Raw genomic sequence first — 13,477 nt, 5'->3', positions numbered from 1 at the left:
AAAACATTAAAACAGAGTAATTCATCTCGACCTGTGTTATTAGTGACAGGCTGCTTCGGCGGGCCGCTGCGCCAGCCCCCTGGGTCCCACAATGATGGGACCGATGCCACAGGGATGGGCTCGAAACACTCTATAACCCCTCAAAAGAACAGCCGGCTGCTCCGCGGCCTCTCCGCGGCCTCCGCTGGTCGCTGGAGGCCCTCCAGAGTCTCTGGAGGGCCTCCAGCGACCAGCGGAGGCTGCGGAGAGGCCTTCGCTGGTCGGCGCTGGTCCCGGAAGGCCCTCCAGAGTCTCTGGAAGGCCTTCCGGGACCAGCGCCGGCTGCTCCGCGGCCTCTCCGCGGCCTCCGCTGGTCGCTGGAGACCCTCCAGAGTCTCTGGAGGGCCTCCAGCAACCAGCGGAGGCCGCGGAGAGGCCTGCGCTGGTCCCGGAAGGCCCTCCAGAGCCTCTGGAAAGCCTTCCGGGACCAGCGCCGGCTGCTCCGCGGCCTCCGCTGGTCGCTGGAGACCCTCCAGAGTTTCTGGAGGGCCTCCAGCGACCAGCGGAGGCCGCGGAGAGGCCTTCGCTGGTCGGCGCTGGTCCCGGAAGGCCCTCCAGAGTCTCTGGAAGGCCTTCCGGGACCAGCGCCGGCTGCTCCGCGGCCTCTCCGCGGCCTCCGCTGGTCGCTGGAGACCCTCCAGAGTCTCTGGAGGGCCTCCAGCGACCAGCGGAGGCCGCGGAGAGGCCTTCGCTGGTCGGCGCTGGTCCCGGAAGGCCCTCCAGAGTCTCTGGAAGGCATTCCGGGACCAGCGCCGGCTGCTCCGCGGCCTCTCCGCGGCCTCCACTGGTCGCTGGAGACCCTCCAGAGTCTCTGGAGGGCCTCCAGCGACCAGCGGAGGCCGCGGAGAGGCCTTCGCTGGTCGGCGCTGGTCCCGGAAGGCCCTCCAGAGTCTCTGGAAGGCCTTCCGGGACCAGCGCCGGCTGCTCCGCGGCCTCTCTGCGGCCTCCGCTGGTTGCTGGAGACCCTCCAGAGTCTCTGGAGGGCCTCCAGCGACCAGCGGAGGCCGCGGAGAGGCCTTCGCTGGTCGGCGCTGGTCCCGGAAGGCCCTCCAGAGTCTCTGGAAGGCCTTCCGGGACCAGCGCCGGCTGCTCCGCGGCCTCTCCGCGGCCTCTGCTGGTCGCTTGCGGCCCTCCAGAGTCTCTGGAGGGCTTCCAGCGACCAGCGGAGGCCGCGGAGAGGCCTCCGCCACCGGGCCCCGTGCGCGGGCGGGGAAGGCGGCGAGTGAGGGAGGGAGTCTCTGGAGGGCCTCCAGCGACCAGCGGAGGCCGCGGAGAGGCCTTCGCTGGTCGGCGCTGGTCCCGGAAGGCCCTCCAGAGTCTCTGGAGGGCCTCCAGCGACCAGTGGAGGCCGCGGAGAGGCCTTCGCTGGTCGGCGCTGGTCCCGGAAGGCCCTCCAGAGTCTCTGGAAGGCCTTCCGGGACCAGCGCCGGCTGCTCCGCGGCCTCTCCGCGGCCTCCGCTGGTCGCTGGAGACCCTCCAGAGTCTCTGGAGGGCCTCCAGCGACCAGCGGAGGCCACGGAGAGGCCTTCGCTGGTCGGCGCTGGTCCCGGAAGGCCCTCCAGAGTCTCTGGAAGGCCTTCCGGGACCAGCGCCGGCTGCTCCGCGGCCTCTCCGCGGCCTCCACTGGTCGCTGGAGACCCTCCAGAGTCTCTGGAGGGCCTCCAGCGACCAGCGGAGGCCGCGGAGAGGCCTTTGCTGGTCGGCGCTGGTCCCGGAAGGCCCTCCAGAGTCTCTGGAAGGCCTTCCGGGACCAGCGCCGGCTGCTCCGCGGCCTCTCCGCGGCCTCCGCTGGTCGCTGGAGACCCTCCAGAGTCTCTGGAGGGCCTCCAGCGACCAGCGGAGGCCGCGGAGAGGCCTCCGCCACCGCCGCCGGGCCCCGTGCGCGGGCGGCGAAGGCGGCGAGTGAGGGAGGGAGCGTCGCTGCGCGTGTGCAGGGGCCCTGCGCACGCGCAGGGACGCTCCCTCCCTCACTCGCCGCCTTCCCCGCCGGCGCCCGCGGCCCACCGCCTCCGGGGCTGGCTAAACCGGGACCTCTAAATGGTCCCGGTATAGCCAGCCCGGGAGGCGGGAATAGGGGGCCAGAACCGGGACATTCCCGGGCGCCCGGGACGGTCTGGCCACCCTAGGTTTATTTTGCATTAAGCTGTAAATTTATGTACCTAAATGACAGATTTAAAACATTATATATGATTTCCCCTATAAATAGTTGCATACAAATACATACCAGTGGTACACTCAACTTAGCATTCTTTCTTCAACAATGGCCCATGTAATTTCAGAAACAAGGCAAATAATGATGTCCCTGCACCCCCCCCCCCCCCCCCAGGATTTAGAAGTCACAAGTTTTCTGTTTTAACACAGTTGTTCCATTTCATTTCTGCTTCCTGTGGCTAGCTAGACCTATATGCTGCTTTTCATTATTACATTCTGTGGCAATGAATTCTATGGGGTAATTCTGCTTTATGTGAAAAAGTATGTTTATATGAATTAACTGGATTGGATAATCTCAAAATACCTGTATTTTTAAGGAGAATCACTCTTGTGTACACGTGCCATCAAGCTGTCACTAACTTATGGTGACTCCAGCAACAATTCAAAGCAAGTGAGAAGCAGAGGTAGTTTGTCATTGCCTTCCTCTGCAGAATAATCCTTGGTGGTCTCCTGATCTTGTTTAGCTTCCAAGATCTGACAAGATCAGGCTATACCACACCATCCCACATGTCCAGAATTATTCTAACCAAAATAAATAAAACTCAATATAGTACACATATGCCAGGTCAGGCATTATATCTGAAGCCGAATTGGTAACCTAAAAATCTTGAATCAATTCACTAAATTAGTTCACTTAAATGAAGGATGTTAAATGCAAATATACTTGACAGCTAAATTCCCCATACAGCAGGTGACCAGGGACCACACTGCAAAATCTTTGCAGAAAGCCTGCCTATTTTTGATGGGTGGTTGGAGGAGTGGAAAACCTTTTGGTTAGGTGGTGCGTAAATATTTCCATTTATATATATTTTATTACTGTTTATGTTCATTTTTATTTTCCCGTTGGTTTCAATGGAGAATTGCCCTATTAAGCTGTAAAATATTTGCTTCCCATCCAATTAAATGGCATTTTTAGGAATTTACTCTTCACCACTCCACTCCATTCACCACAGCAATCCTCCACGTCAAATTGCAGATAGGAACAAAATGGGTGCTAGCTTATAGGCAATAAAAAGTAGAACACATTTGCAGCTGAAACGTCTTTTATCCAAATTGGGGTTATACCACTTACCCAAAGGGTCTTCGCCACTAAATACAGGTTCCAGCTTTATATAAAATTAAAATTTTCAGTTGCAGAATAGGCAAAGGCATTCTGAGAGGGCATTCATGCAGCAGAAATTAGGAAGCATCAAGCACCCCCATAAAGTCAAGTAGTGTGGTTCAGCAGGCAGAGAAGCTTGCATTATAGCAGCCCAAGTTCCGACTAGGACTGCTAATGATACACCACAATGCCCTCACTGAACTTCTTTCTTCTACCTGTGCAGTTACTATTGGGTGGGAGGGGAAGGAGAAATGCCAAGCAACACAGCTTCTTGATCTCTGCTGCTGTTCCATGACCTTGCGCACATTGCTCTTGTTCAGATAGTGAAAATGAGTATTTAGCAGAAAAAAAATACAATGGATAGTAGTATTTACTGGAAATAACTTTAGCTTCATATGCACCACAATGAGTGACAGGCACTCTGTAAGTATAACAGTCTTAACGACATTAACACATTTAGAGCACAGAATTAAGACTTGCACTAGAACTCTGTAGTAATACTTATTGCAAAACAAAACAAAACAAAAGCTACTGAAAATGTTCAGTCTCTAAAAAAGAGAACAAGGTCAGATAAAGTGACGTTGATGGTGGGTGGATACTGCGTCAAAAGGATCAATGAAGTCCTCCCCAGGGCTTTTTTTGTAGAAAAAGCCCCGCAGGCACTCATTAGCATAGGGGTCCCAATCCTCCCGCTCTAGCGGGGGACGCCAGGTTTCCGAGCCTCTTCCCCCGCCCCCCCAAAAAACGGAAGCGGGGGGAGAAGCGGCGTCCTCCTGCTGCTGCTGGCGGCGTCGGGGGCTGCCGGGGAGGCTCGCCGCTCAGTTCAGGTCCCCGGGCATTAGGGCTGATGCCAGGCTCCTCCTCCCCTGACGGCTTCTCTTCCCTCTGGGCCCGGGCTGGAGAGGCGGCAGCAGCAGCAGGAGGCGCTCTTGCTCCGAAGCCTCTGCCCTTCTGGAAGAGGGAAAACAGCGGCGGGGGGCTGAGACTCTTGACCGGCTCGTCCTCTCAGTTGCTGCCCTCCGGGGACGCGGAAAGGCGCATTTTCTTCTTGCAGGGCTACTGCGGGCCCGTCGGACAGCCGCTGTTTCCCCCACTTCTCTCGCCGCCCCCTTTCTGCTGCAAACATCTGTCCAGATGCAAGTTAATGCTCGGGGCCGGGAGCGCGCAGGAACAAACGGGGCAACTCACGAGGGGGTCTTTGCAAGCCGCCGCCCCTTCCATTTCCCGGCCCAAAAGAGAAATCCCACTTGCATTCACACCGGGAGGCAGCCGTTCCTTCCCTCCTTTGGGAAAGGCTTTCCAGCAAGAGATCGCCCGCTAAGCGAAAGAAACTCCAAAGTTCCAACCAGGGCGCGAACTAGCAAAAAGAGATTTGCCCGGGCAGGAAGCGCAGGGAAGGAACACCTACTTTTTCCTATGGGCGCTTTCGACGTGCGGGCTGTTGGGAGTTGTAGTTCTTCGGGGCTGGAGGAAAAGTGAAAGTGGGCTTTGGGGCGGGTTTTTGAAGCTGCAGCGCTGCTTTAGGGGAAAAGGGCTTGCTGAAAGTTGCCTCGGATTCCACGGGCGTTGAGAACTGGTAACGTAAAAGGTTAATACGCAAATTAAGGGCCGTTTCCCCCCCTCCCCCCTAGCTCCACCCCAGTGTCTCCTGGCTCCACCCCCAAAGTCTCCTGGCTCCACCCCCAAAGTCCCCAGATATTTCTGGGGTTGGACTTGGGAACCCTACATTAGCATGCAAGGCCACACCCCTGACATCACCATCATTTGCATACTAGGCCACACCTCTGACATCACCAAAAGTGCTATAATATCTTTTTTGATGTGTGGTAACCACCACACCTCAAAAAAGATATTCTAGCACTGGAAAAAGTCCACAAATATATAGCCATATATATATATATATATAGAGAGAGAGAGAGAGAGAGAGAGAGAGCCATAAATATATAGCCATCCCAGAAAAAAAAATCAAATTCCAACACACTACTCGATCACAACAACAAGCATGGTGTAGTGCAGAAAGAAAGAAAGCAAATAGAGGGAAAAGACTGACTGACAAAAAAAAAGAAAGAGAGCGAGAGAAAGAGAGCGAGAGAGAGCGAGAGAAAGAAGAAAAGAAAGAAAAGAAAGAAAGGGGGTGGGGGAAAAAGAAAGAAACTGATCTCCGTAGTTTGGAGATCAGCTGTCATAATGGAAGATCTCCAGGTCTCACCTGGAGCTTGGCAACCCTAGCTGCTGCCTTAGATACCAACTGTTTCCTCCTGCATGGCTGCCTGTTGCTGACACCATGGAGTGGAATGGCCTGGAATTGCTGCCTTGAAATGCCACAGAGGCCATGTAGCTTGGCTTGCTTCAGGTCAGGGGTTGCCAACACAAGGTTGAGAAATTCCTAGAAATCTACAGGTGGACTTGAAGAGAATAGACTATCAGAAGGGATGTCCTGACATACAACCCATCCTCTGGAGCTGCCATTTCTTCCAGGGGAATGGATCTCTGTAGTCAGAGGACTCAGCTGCAATTCTGGGAGAACTCCAGATCTTACCTGTAGGGTGGCAACCTATCAGGACTATTTCCCCTTTATTTTATTAATTTATTATAATTTATTATTTTGTCTTTGCAAAATGGAAACTGGTTTTCATGAGAGAGAAGTGGTAGCCTTTTTACCCAGCAGCACCAAAATCATAAGTTAGCAGCCCTCATTATGTCATTACTTTTAAAAATTCCTTTCAAATTCATTTAAAAATTCAGAGCCCCATGGCGCAGAGTGGTAAAGCTGCAGTACTGCAGTCCTAAGCTCTGCTCATGACCTGAGTTCGATCCCAGTGGAAGCTGGTTCAGGTAGCCGGCTCCAGGTTGACTTAGCCTTCCATCCTTCTGAGGTCGGTAAAGGGAGTACCCAGCTTGCTGGGGGAAAGTGTAGATGACTGGGGAAGGCAGTGGCAAAACCACCCCGTAAAAGGTCTGCTGTGAAAACGTCGTGAAAGCAATGTCACTCCAGAGTCGAAAACAACTGGTGCTTGCACCGGGGACTACCTTTACCTTTAAAATTTCATTACCTGCAGATTCAATCAAACCCAGATACTAATCTTTGATGTATTACTAATATGGAAAAAAAAATAAAAATGAACATCATAACTTCATTTTACACATGGAAGAACAAAAACGGTAAGCAGTTGATCTTCCTATTAAAGCAAGATAAATATGTATAATATAAAATCTTATTAGAGCTGGAAGAGCCAGATTCACAAAACAGGCAGGCTTTTCTCTGTAGAACAGAAAAGATTTGCAGGGTGAGAGAGGAAGGGGAAAGCTTTCTGTCCACATTTTGCTCGTCCCTGTAATGTTTACTTTGAGTAGGTATCAGGAAAAGCGGGGGGGCGGGGGTCATGAATTCGCAGTGCTCATCTTAGTCACAGGGGGAAAGGGGGCTGCTGTCTGGAGACTGACGCACAAGCACCGTGCACAGCAAGGGAGAGGGGAGGAAGGTATCCCCCTCACCTGCCTGTTTCCTTACCGGCAGCCCAGGTGCAGCTCTCCTTGATCCCAAACTGTGATGCAAAGATAAGGAATTACCTCCTTTCCTCTTCTGCAGCCCAGTAGCATGCTGCCTTGCCCGTCTAAACCCAGGACAGGGGTGGAACCAGGCCCAGGCTCTGCTGCTCATTGGCCGCCTCCCCTTCTGTCCCAGCAGACTAGAAGAGATGGTATTGGAATGAGTAGCGGCTTGGGTTGAAGTTAGCATAAGAGCACTACATTGTTTTCACTGCAAACAAACAAACAAAAAAGCAAAGGAGGCAACTCGACCAGAAAACGGAGGGAAGGAAGGAATGAGAGGCAGGGTGAAGCGAGAAGCGAGCGATAACGTGGGCAGGGGCAGCTGACCATAGTCACCACAGCCGGAAGGAGAGGGCTGGGGTGGGTGGGACTAGGAGGAGGGCGCTTTGCTTTTATATTGCACTATGACTCTTAACCTCACTACAAGGCAAAAAGAGGGGAGAGAGCTTGCAAACATACACAAATGACAGGGGAGCGGCGGCCATCAAAGCAAAGCCAACCAAAGGCTGAGTCCCTGCCAATGTTCCTTATAAGCTGAGTAGGTGTGAGCTAGCTCACAATTTTTTAGCCTCCAGCTCACATATTTTTGTCTCAGCTCAGGAAAAATAGCCCCAGAGCAAACTAATTTATGCAGCAGCTCACAACTTTAATGCCAGTAGCTCACAAAGTAGAATTTCTGCTCACAAGATTCCACAGCTTCGAGGGAACATTGGTCCCTGCATGCATGTAAACGCACACTCCAGTCCCAGCATCTTGCTGTCAGCCGATCTCTCTCCGTCTCCACCACTTAAAAAGTCCTGAATGTTCCACACACACCCAGGGCCATCTCCTTCCTTTCTTGACAGGGTCTCCCCCCACCTTGCTTGCGCAGAACAGAAGCTCTGGGGCTAGAAGGAAGTAAATGGGGCTTGCTTCTGAGAAGCTGCTGCTTGAGCGGGGAAAGCGGGTGGGCAGACTCCTCTCCACCAGGGCTTAAGCGGGAAAGGGGATGGGCTGCGGGCCGCACCAGGGGTGGTGGGAAAGGCATGGGGAGGGCTGCCCAGTCGCCTACCTCACCTGCTCCCACGAGCAGGCCACAGGGAGAATGAAAGAGGAGAAATGGAAGGGGGGGGAAGAACAAAGGGAGGATGAAGAAATGGAACAAGGGGGAAGAAAGAACGAAGGGGGAAGAGTTTGAAAGGGGGGGGGAGAAGGGAAAAAAGAAAGGAAAAATTAACCGTCTTACCACCACATGCTTTTACATGGCCCTGGGAGGGCTCTGCATGAGGCAGCTTGGCCCTCGACCACAGCAGGCGAGCCGGCCATCGGGAGGCTGCTGCTGCTGCAGGGCTGCTGAGACCCCTGACAGGCAATCTGGGAGCCGGGAGGCCACTGCTGCAGTGCGGCTGAGACCCCCCGACTCCCACAGGTAACCCGGGTGCCAGGAGCCCGCTGCTGGAGCGTGGCTGAGACCCCCGACCCTGACAGGCAACCCAGGTGCAGGCAGGCCGCTGCTGGAGCAGGGCTGGGCCCTCAGAAGATGGCAGGTGACTGGAGCCAGGGCAAAGCTGGACCGCCAGGGGAGGCAGCCGGAATGCTACCGAGGCCAGCCGGAACAGCGTTCCGGTTCAAAAAAGCCCTGGTCCTCCCTAAACCACAAAACTTGTTTTTGTTGCAAGACTGAATATAATGATTGGAAAACTATCCTGTCTGTTTCATTATCTACTGTTTCTCTTCTCTCCTCTTTCTGAATCTGAATTCTACATAAACTCTTCAAACAAGACAATCAGAAAAACAAAAAGAAAGTGATATGAATGAACATGGCTAGTTTTCCTATTCATTTTAATTATATCAATAATGAATGGAACTTTCTGTTTTTTCATTAGTTAATAAACAAATTTACATCCTTATCCAATGCTGCCTTCTGATGTCAACTTTTGTCTCTTGTATGACAAAATCACTTCAACAACATTGGTGCCCCCAATTGCTATCTCTCAAGTTTTAAGCATACCATGCAGCTCCCAGCTCAATAACATCTAAGTATGCTTCCGACATGCCAATATTTTTCCCTACCATTCAGTAAACCAAATCACCGCCTCCACTGGTAATAAGCCATTAAGCATTCTACACCACAAATTATTGATTAAACATCTGGCAAACTGCAACGATGACTCTGTTCTATTTTTGTGCACTCAACTGCATTTCCCCCTTGATATCTGATGTACAGGACAGTAAGAAAGGCTGGTGCTGAGGCACACAGTATTAACCACTCCTAAGGACATCAAGGGGATGTGGAATGGTATAGAATAGCCCAGTGTCTTCAGATCTCAGATGCTAAGCAGAGATGGACAGGACACCACTAGGGTTGTGCAAAAAACTCAAAACTGGTATTTTTCAGGTTTCAGTATATGGAACCTGAAAAATATCACTGTTTCCCAATATTCCTGACTCTCAGTATTGGTATGGTATTTGGATTCGGAAAATATTTGTTTTGTTTTTGCTCCATTATACCCTATGGCGAATCAATTCAGGGGTATCTGGGGCTTTTGGGGGGGCTGTTTTCTGAGCTGCTGGTGTTTCTCCTTAACCCCCCCCTCCCAAGTTTCAAAAAGATTGGACCAGGGGGCCAATTCTATGGCCCCCCCAAAGAAAATACTCCCATCCTCCATTGTGTTCAATGGAAGGGAAAAGGAATTTAAAGGGATCATGGTCCCTTTAAATGTTTTCACCAAGCTGTGACTCCAACAGTGAACTCCAAAGACATTTAAAGGGATTACATTCCCTTTAAACACATTCTCCAAGCAGTTAGTTCACCCAAAAGGTATTTAAAGGGGCTGCAACTCCTTTAAATGCCCTTTTACTTTGACTATCCGGCAATCCAGAAAATCACCAAATCTATATCCAACTGAAAGAATATTCTGAAACCACCAATAAAGAACATTTTAAAATTCTTTTTCAGCTTTTTAGCTGAACACACATCTCTAGAGACCACAAAGGAAGACTCTGCAGAGCAAACCTCTGCTTAATCACTTGCCTTGAAAAACCCTTGTTGGGGGTCACCATAAAGTCAGCTGTAACTTGACAACACTTTGCATGCACAAGGACATCAAATTCCTAGGCCTGAAGATGTTTCAGAGAGTGTGGAAATATTGGACTCCCTCCAAAAAAAAGGAGAGATAAAAAGGATCTATAAAACTGAAATAATTATGCTGTTTTGGAGAATATTGTGTTTCCAAGAGACACCTACTTCCTTCTAAGAGTATGAGTTATTATTTTCATTTTCAGTGATAAATTTGTTAAATATTAGTACACTTCACTGCATTAAAAATTAATTTTTTACTTTGAGTGCAACTGAGCTTGCACAGTTCCTGGCCCCAAGTGTGAAAATGTCTGCTAGTAAAAAAATGCCAATAAAATAAACACAGAAAGCATAAAATACATATTTTAAATGGGAATTCAAATTAGAATTCTCAGCTACAAGTCCTAAAGACTACTTACGGTCTTCCACAAAGTATGGATCAGTTTCTGGACTGTAGTGTTCCTCTTCAAAGTCAACCAATGCATCCTGCCCATATGGCCTTCGTGATCCAGGAACCTGAATGTTGCACAAGTGGGCATAATCCTCTGGAAGAGAACAACACAAAATAGGATTTATAATTGAACATATTTACAATTAAAGCTATTCCATGCTTGTCTTGGAAAAATCTCTCTACATCTGTACGACATTCTTTTTTAAGATTTAAATTTTTTTTAAAAAAGTTAACACACTCAGTAAATTTCTGCTTTAAATCCACAAGTCAAAATGGGTTTCATGGGTTTCAAGGTCATAAAGGACCATTCCTGATCACTGCATCTCAACCCCAGCGCAGGCAGTGTAGAAGTGAAGGAAGCAAAACAGACTGGTGAAATTGTTCACAGCATTTAAACCTAACAGGTTAGCTGTGGATTTGCACCACTCAACTGTTAGGTTTAAATGGCCCCAGCAGTTGAACCAAACCTGACAAAGTGAGGCAGGAAGGCAGCTTTCCTGAACATCGGTTTGGGGGCTCCCAACTGGCTCAAATTCATGCTGAATTTTGGCTTGTGAGCCAGTTTATTCACATCCCTAATATTCTAGGTCCAACTCTTTAGCCATTTGGATTAGTTGTTCGGAGTACAATTTTAAATCTTCAGCAGGTGATGGGGCGATAGTTCACCCACAGCACTATCAGGTGAGGGCATGGACGTATGTTCTGATTCTGCCTCCGCTCCTGGATCCTTTCCCTCCTCAGTCTGACAGGAGATGTGAAGTCAACTCCTTTATAGTGTCCTGCTTGCTTTGTAGACTCTTGGGTCTCTTATCCCTGGAGACAGGTTGTGAGGGATGCCAAACATATGGTGGATTCTGCTGTTGAGGATCCCAAGTCACACTTTGGGATAGGAACTTGAATGGGAATGGAAACCAGGGAGTTTGATGGATTGGCCATTGTGTAGGAGACAATAGAGGAACTTGCTGCTTGTTGGTGGTTCTGCAGACTGTTGCAGGACCTCACAGACTTCATCGTCATCAGACCTCAGGGAATGAGGGTCATGGCCTGATGGCGAGGGGATTCTTGGATGCCGGATCAGTTTGATGTTGATTTGGAGATGGATGGCATTGAGATGATGCTGAACACTGATCTGTCAGCGTCAATTGTTGACTCTGAGGCAAATTGGTCTGTTGGGGTTGAACGGGCAGTTCCTGTCAACCTCAAGGAGAGATTGGGCTATGACTTCAAGGGGACGGTGTTCGCTAATGTCAAGGCACTGCTGGTTTATGTAAAGGGGAGGGAGAATCATGCCAGAAAGAGTCCCACTGGGAGTGCTTTGTTTTCTTTTTTTCTTTTTTAAAATGGTGGTTCTGGTGCTGATCTTGCCAGGGATGATGCCTCTGCCGGTTCAGATGCTGAAGACATCGGTACTGAGGCTGCAGACAGAACCCTTTGTCTTTTATAAGGGTGGGACCAGTTGCTATAACTTCCCAAAATCTGAGGCCTGGGCCTGAAGGACCAAATGCTACAGGGTACAGGAGGCCATAGTGAAGAGGGTCATTGAATGAAGTCACCTCCAGTTCCTTCTTTTGCTGCATTAAATATGGGGCAATTTCTCTCAGTTTGGCCTCCTTACTGCAGCCCACACATCTTGTGGCATGTTGCAGTTCATCAGATTTCAACAATCTCCTTTACTAAACTGAACCAATGATGCCCTTTTAATAAGTCTTTATCTGCTGGAGAAAGTCTTTTTCCGTTGTGAGAAGACTACATGTAAGAGAATAATTGGATTGAATTTAATGGAAGGGAGTCATTGTATCCAGCCCATTGTATTAAAATCATGGACTTCAAAGTCAGTAAAAAGATTTTTACCCACCATTTTGAAATTTCTGAAGGATTTTTATACACCACATTTAAGAAATGACTTAAATATATAAGAACAGCCAATGTGGAAGGAAAGCTGGAACAAAATGTCTAAATGAAGGTCCAGTACAAACGTATTTTGTAATTTTTGGTTCAAAATGAAATAAGTATTCCTATGATGAATAGATGTTCTTTGAAATGTACATGATCTTTCAGCAAAACAAAGTTTTCCTTGCACAGAATTTCCTGTTTGAACAACTGGTCTGCATGTCTCTCAGGGTTGGGTAATCATAATGACTGATTCTGTTGTTGCTGTTTTCTTACTGACTGAAAGAACATGCTCTCCAGTGATGTAAGCAATGATCAAATCCAATAAAATTAATGGAGCATAAACATTTCCACGCTAATTGAAGTGGGAATAACACTTTCTCTCCTTTACCATTTTCCCTCCCTCCTGCAGTAATCTAGAGCATCTTGCTCTGGCCATATCACAACTTGAAAGTAAATAGGTGTTTGTTATTTATATGCCTGAAATTTGAACACAAGCTTATATTGTCTAGTATGCACAGCTGAAGAAAAAAAAGAAATTCTGCAAAGGATAAAATGTCACTGGGCAATGACTTGATTGAACATGCAGAGAAGTCATTAATGATACATTTCTAGTTCAGATCAGGTCACTCATGGAAAAGGAAAGTGGTAGAAATGATCTTCTGCCAATAAAAGCAATTGACAGGTATCTTGAGATTTTCTAAAATGTTCCCTGCTTATTTCAAATGCCTTGACATTTCCTTAGTTCTACTGCTAGCCTGCTGATTTCAAAGGTTAAGAGCACAGACACCACAGAGTTATAATGCATATCACACATAGAGAACTGTGACACACATGATGTCACAGTTGCAGAACTGATTGCAAAATACAACAACTATGAACAAGAGAACTGAAAGTGCAGACTTGGAGCATGATACATTAATTAGTATAGACTATGATAAATTAATTAGTACAGACTGCCAGGGAATCTCAGGTCTTGCTGTTTAAAATTTATTTACATTTAAAAGTTGTATTTTAATTTTAAAAGTTCCAAACACAATTTACAAAAATCAAGGAATATATCAGGGGTGGCCAACAGTAGCTCTCCAGATTTTTTTTGCCTACAACTCCCATTTGCCTACAACTCCCATCAGCTGGCTGGGGCTGATGGGAGTTATAGGCAAAAACATCTGGA

The 13,477-nt window shown here is 48.9% G+C and overlaps 1 protein-coding gene across 2 annotated transcripts in view; it reads right to left on the bottom strand.

Annotated features, from left to right (window-relative positions):
* Positions 1–13,477, bottom strand: part of LOC132575862 (latent-transforming growth factor beta-binding protein 1-like) — a 368,464-nt gene that overhangs the window by 27,650 nt on the left and 327,337 nt on the right. For both annotated transcript variants that reach the window (XM_060244552.1, XM_060244558.1), the window contains exon 25: positions 10,382–10,507. In XM_060244552.1, coding sequence (XP_060100535.1) covers positions 10,382–10,507 — 126 coding nt within the window. The remainder of the gene's footprint in view (positions 1–10,381; positions 10,508–13,477) is intronic.

Source organism: Heteronotia binoei, chromosome 1, assembly GCF_032191835.1.
Source record: "Heteronotia binoei isolate CCM8104 ecotype False Entrance Well chromosome 1, APGP_CSIRO_Hbin_v1, whole genome shotgun sequence".
In the NCBI taxonomy this organism is placed as follows: Eukaryota; Metazoa; Chordata; class Lepidosauria; order Squamata; family Gekkonidae; genus Heteronotia; species Heteronotia binoei.
This window is presented reverse-complemented; position numbering and strand designations above follow the sequence as displayed.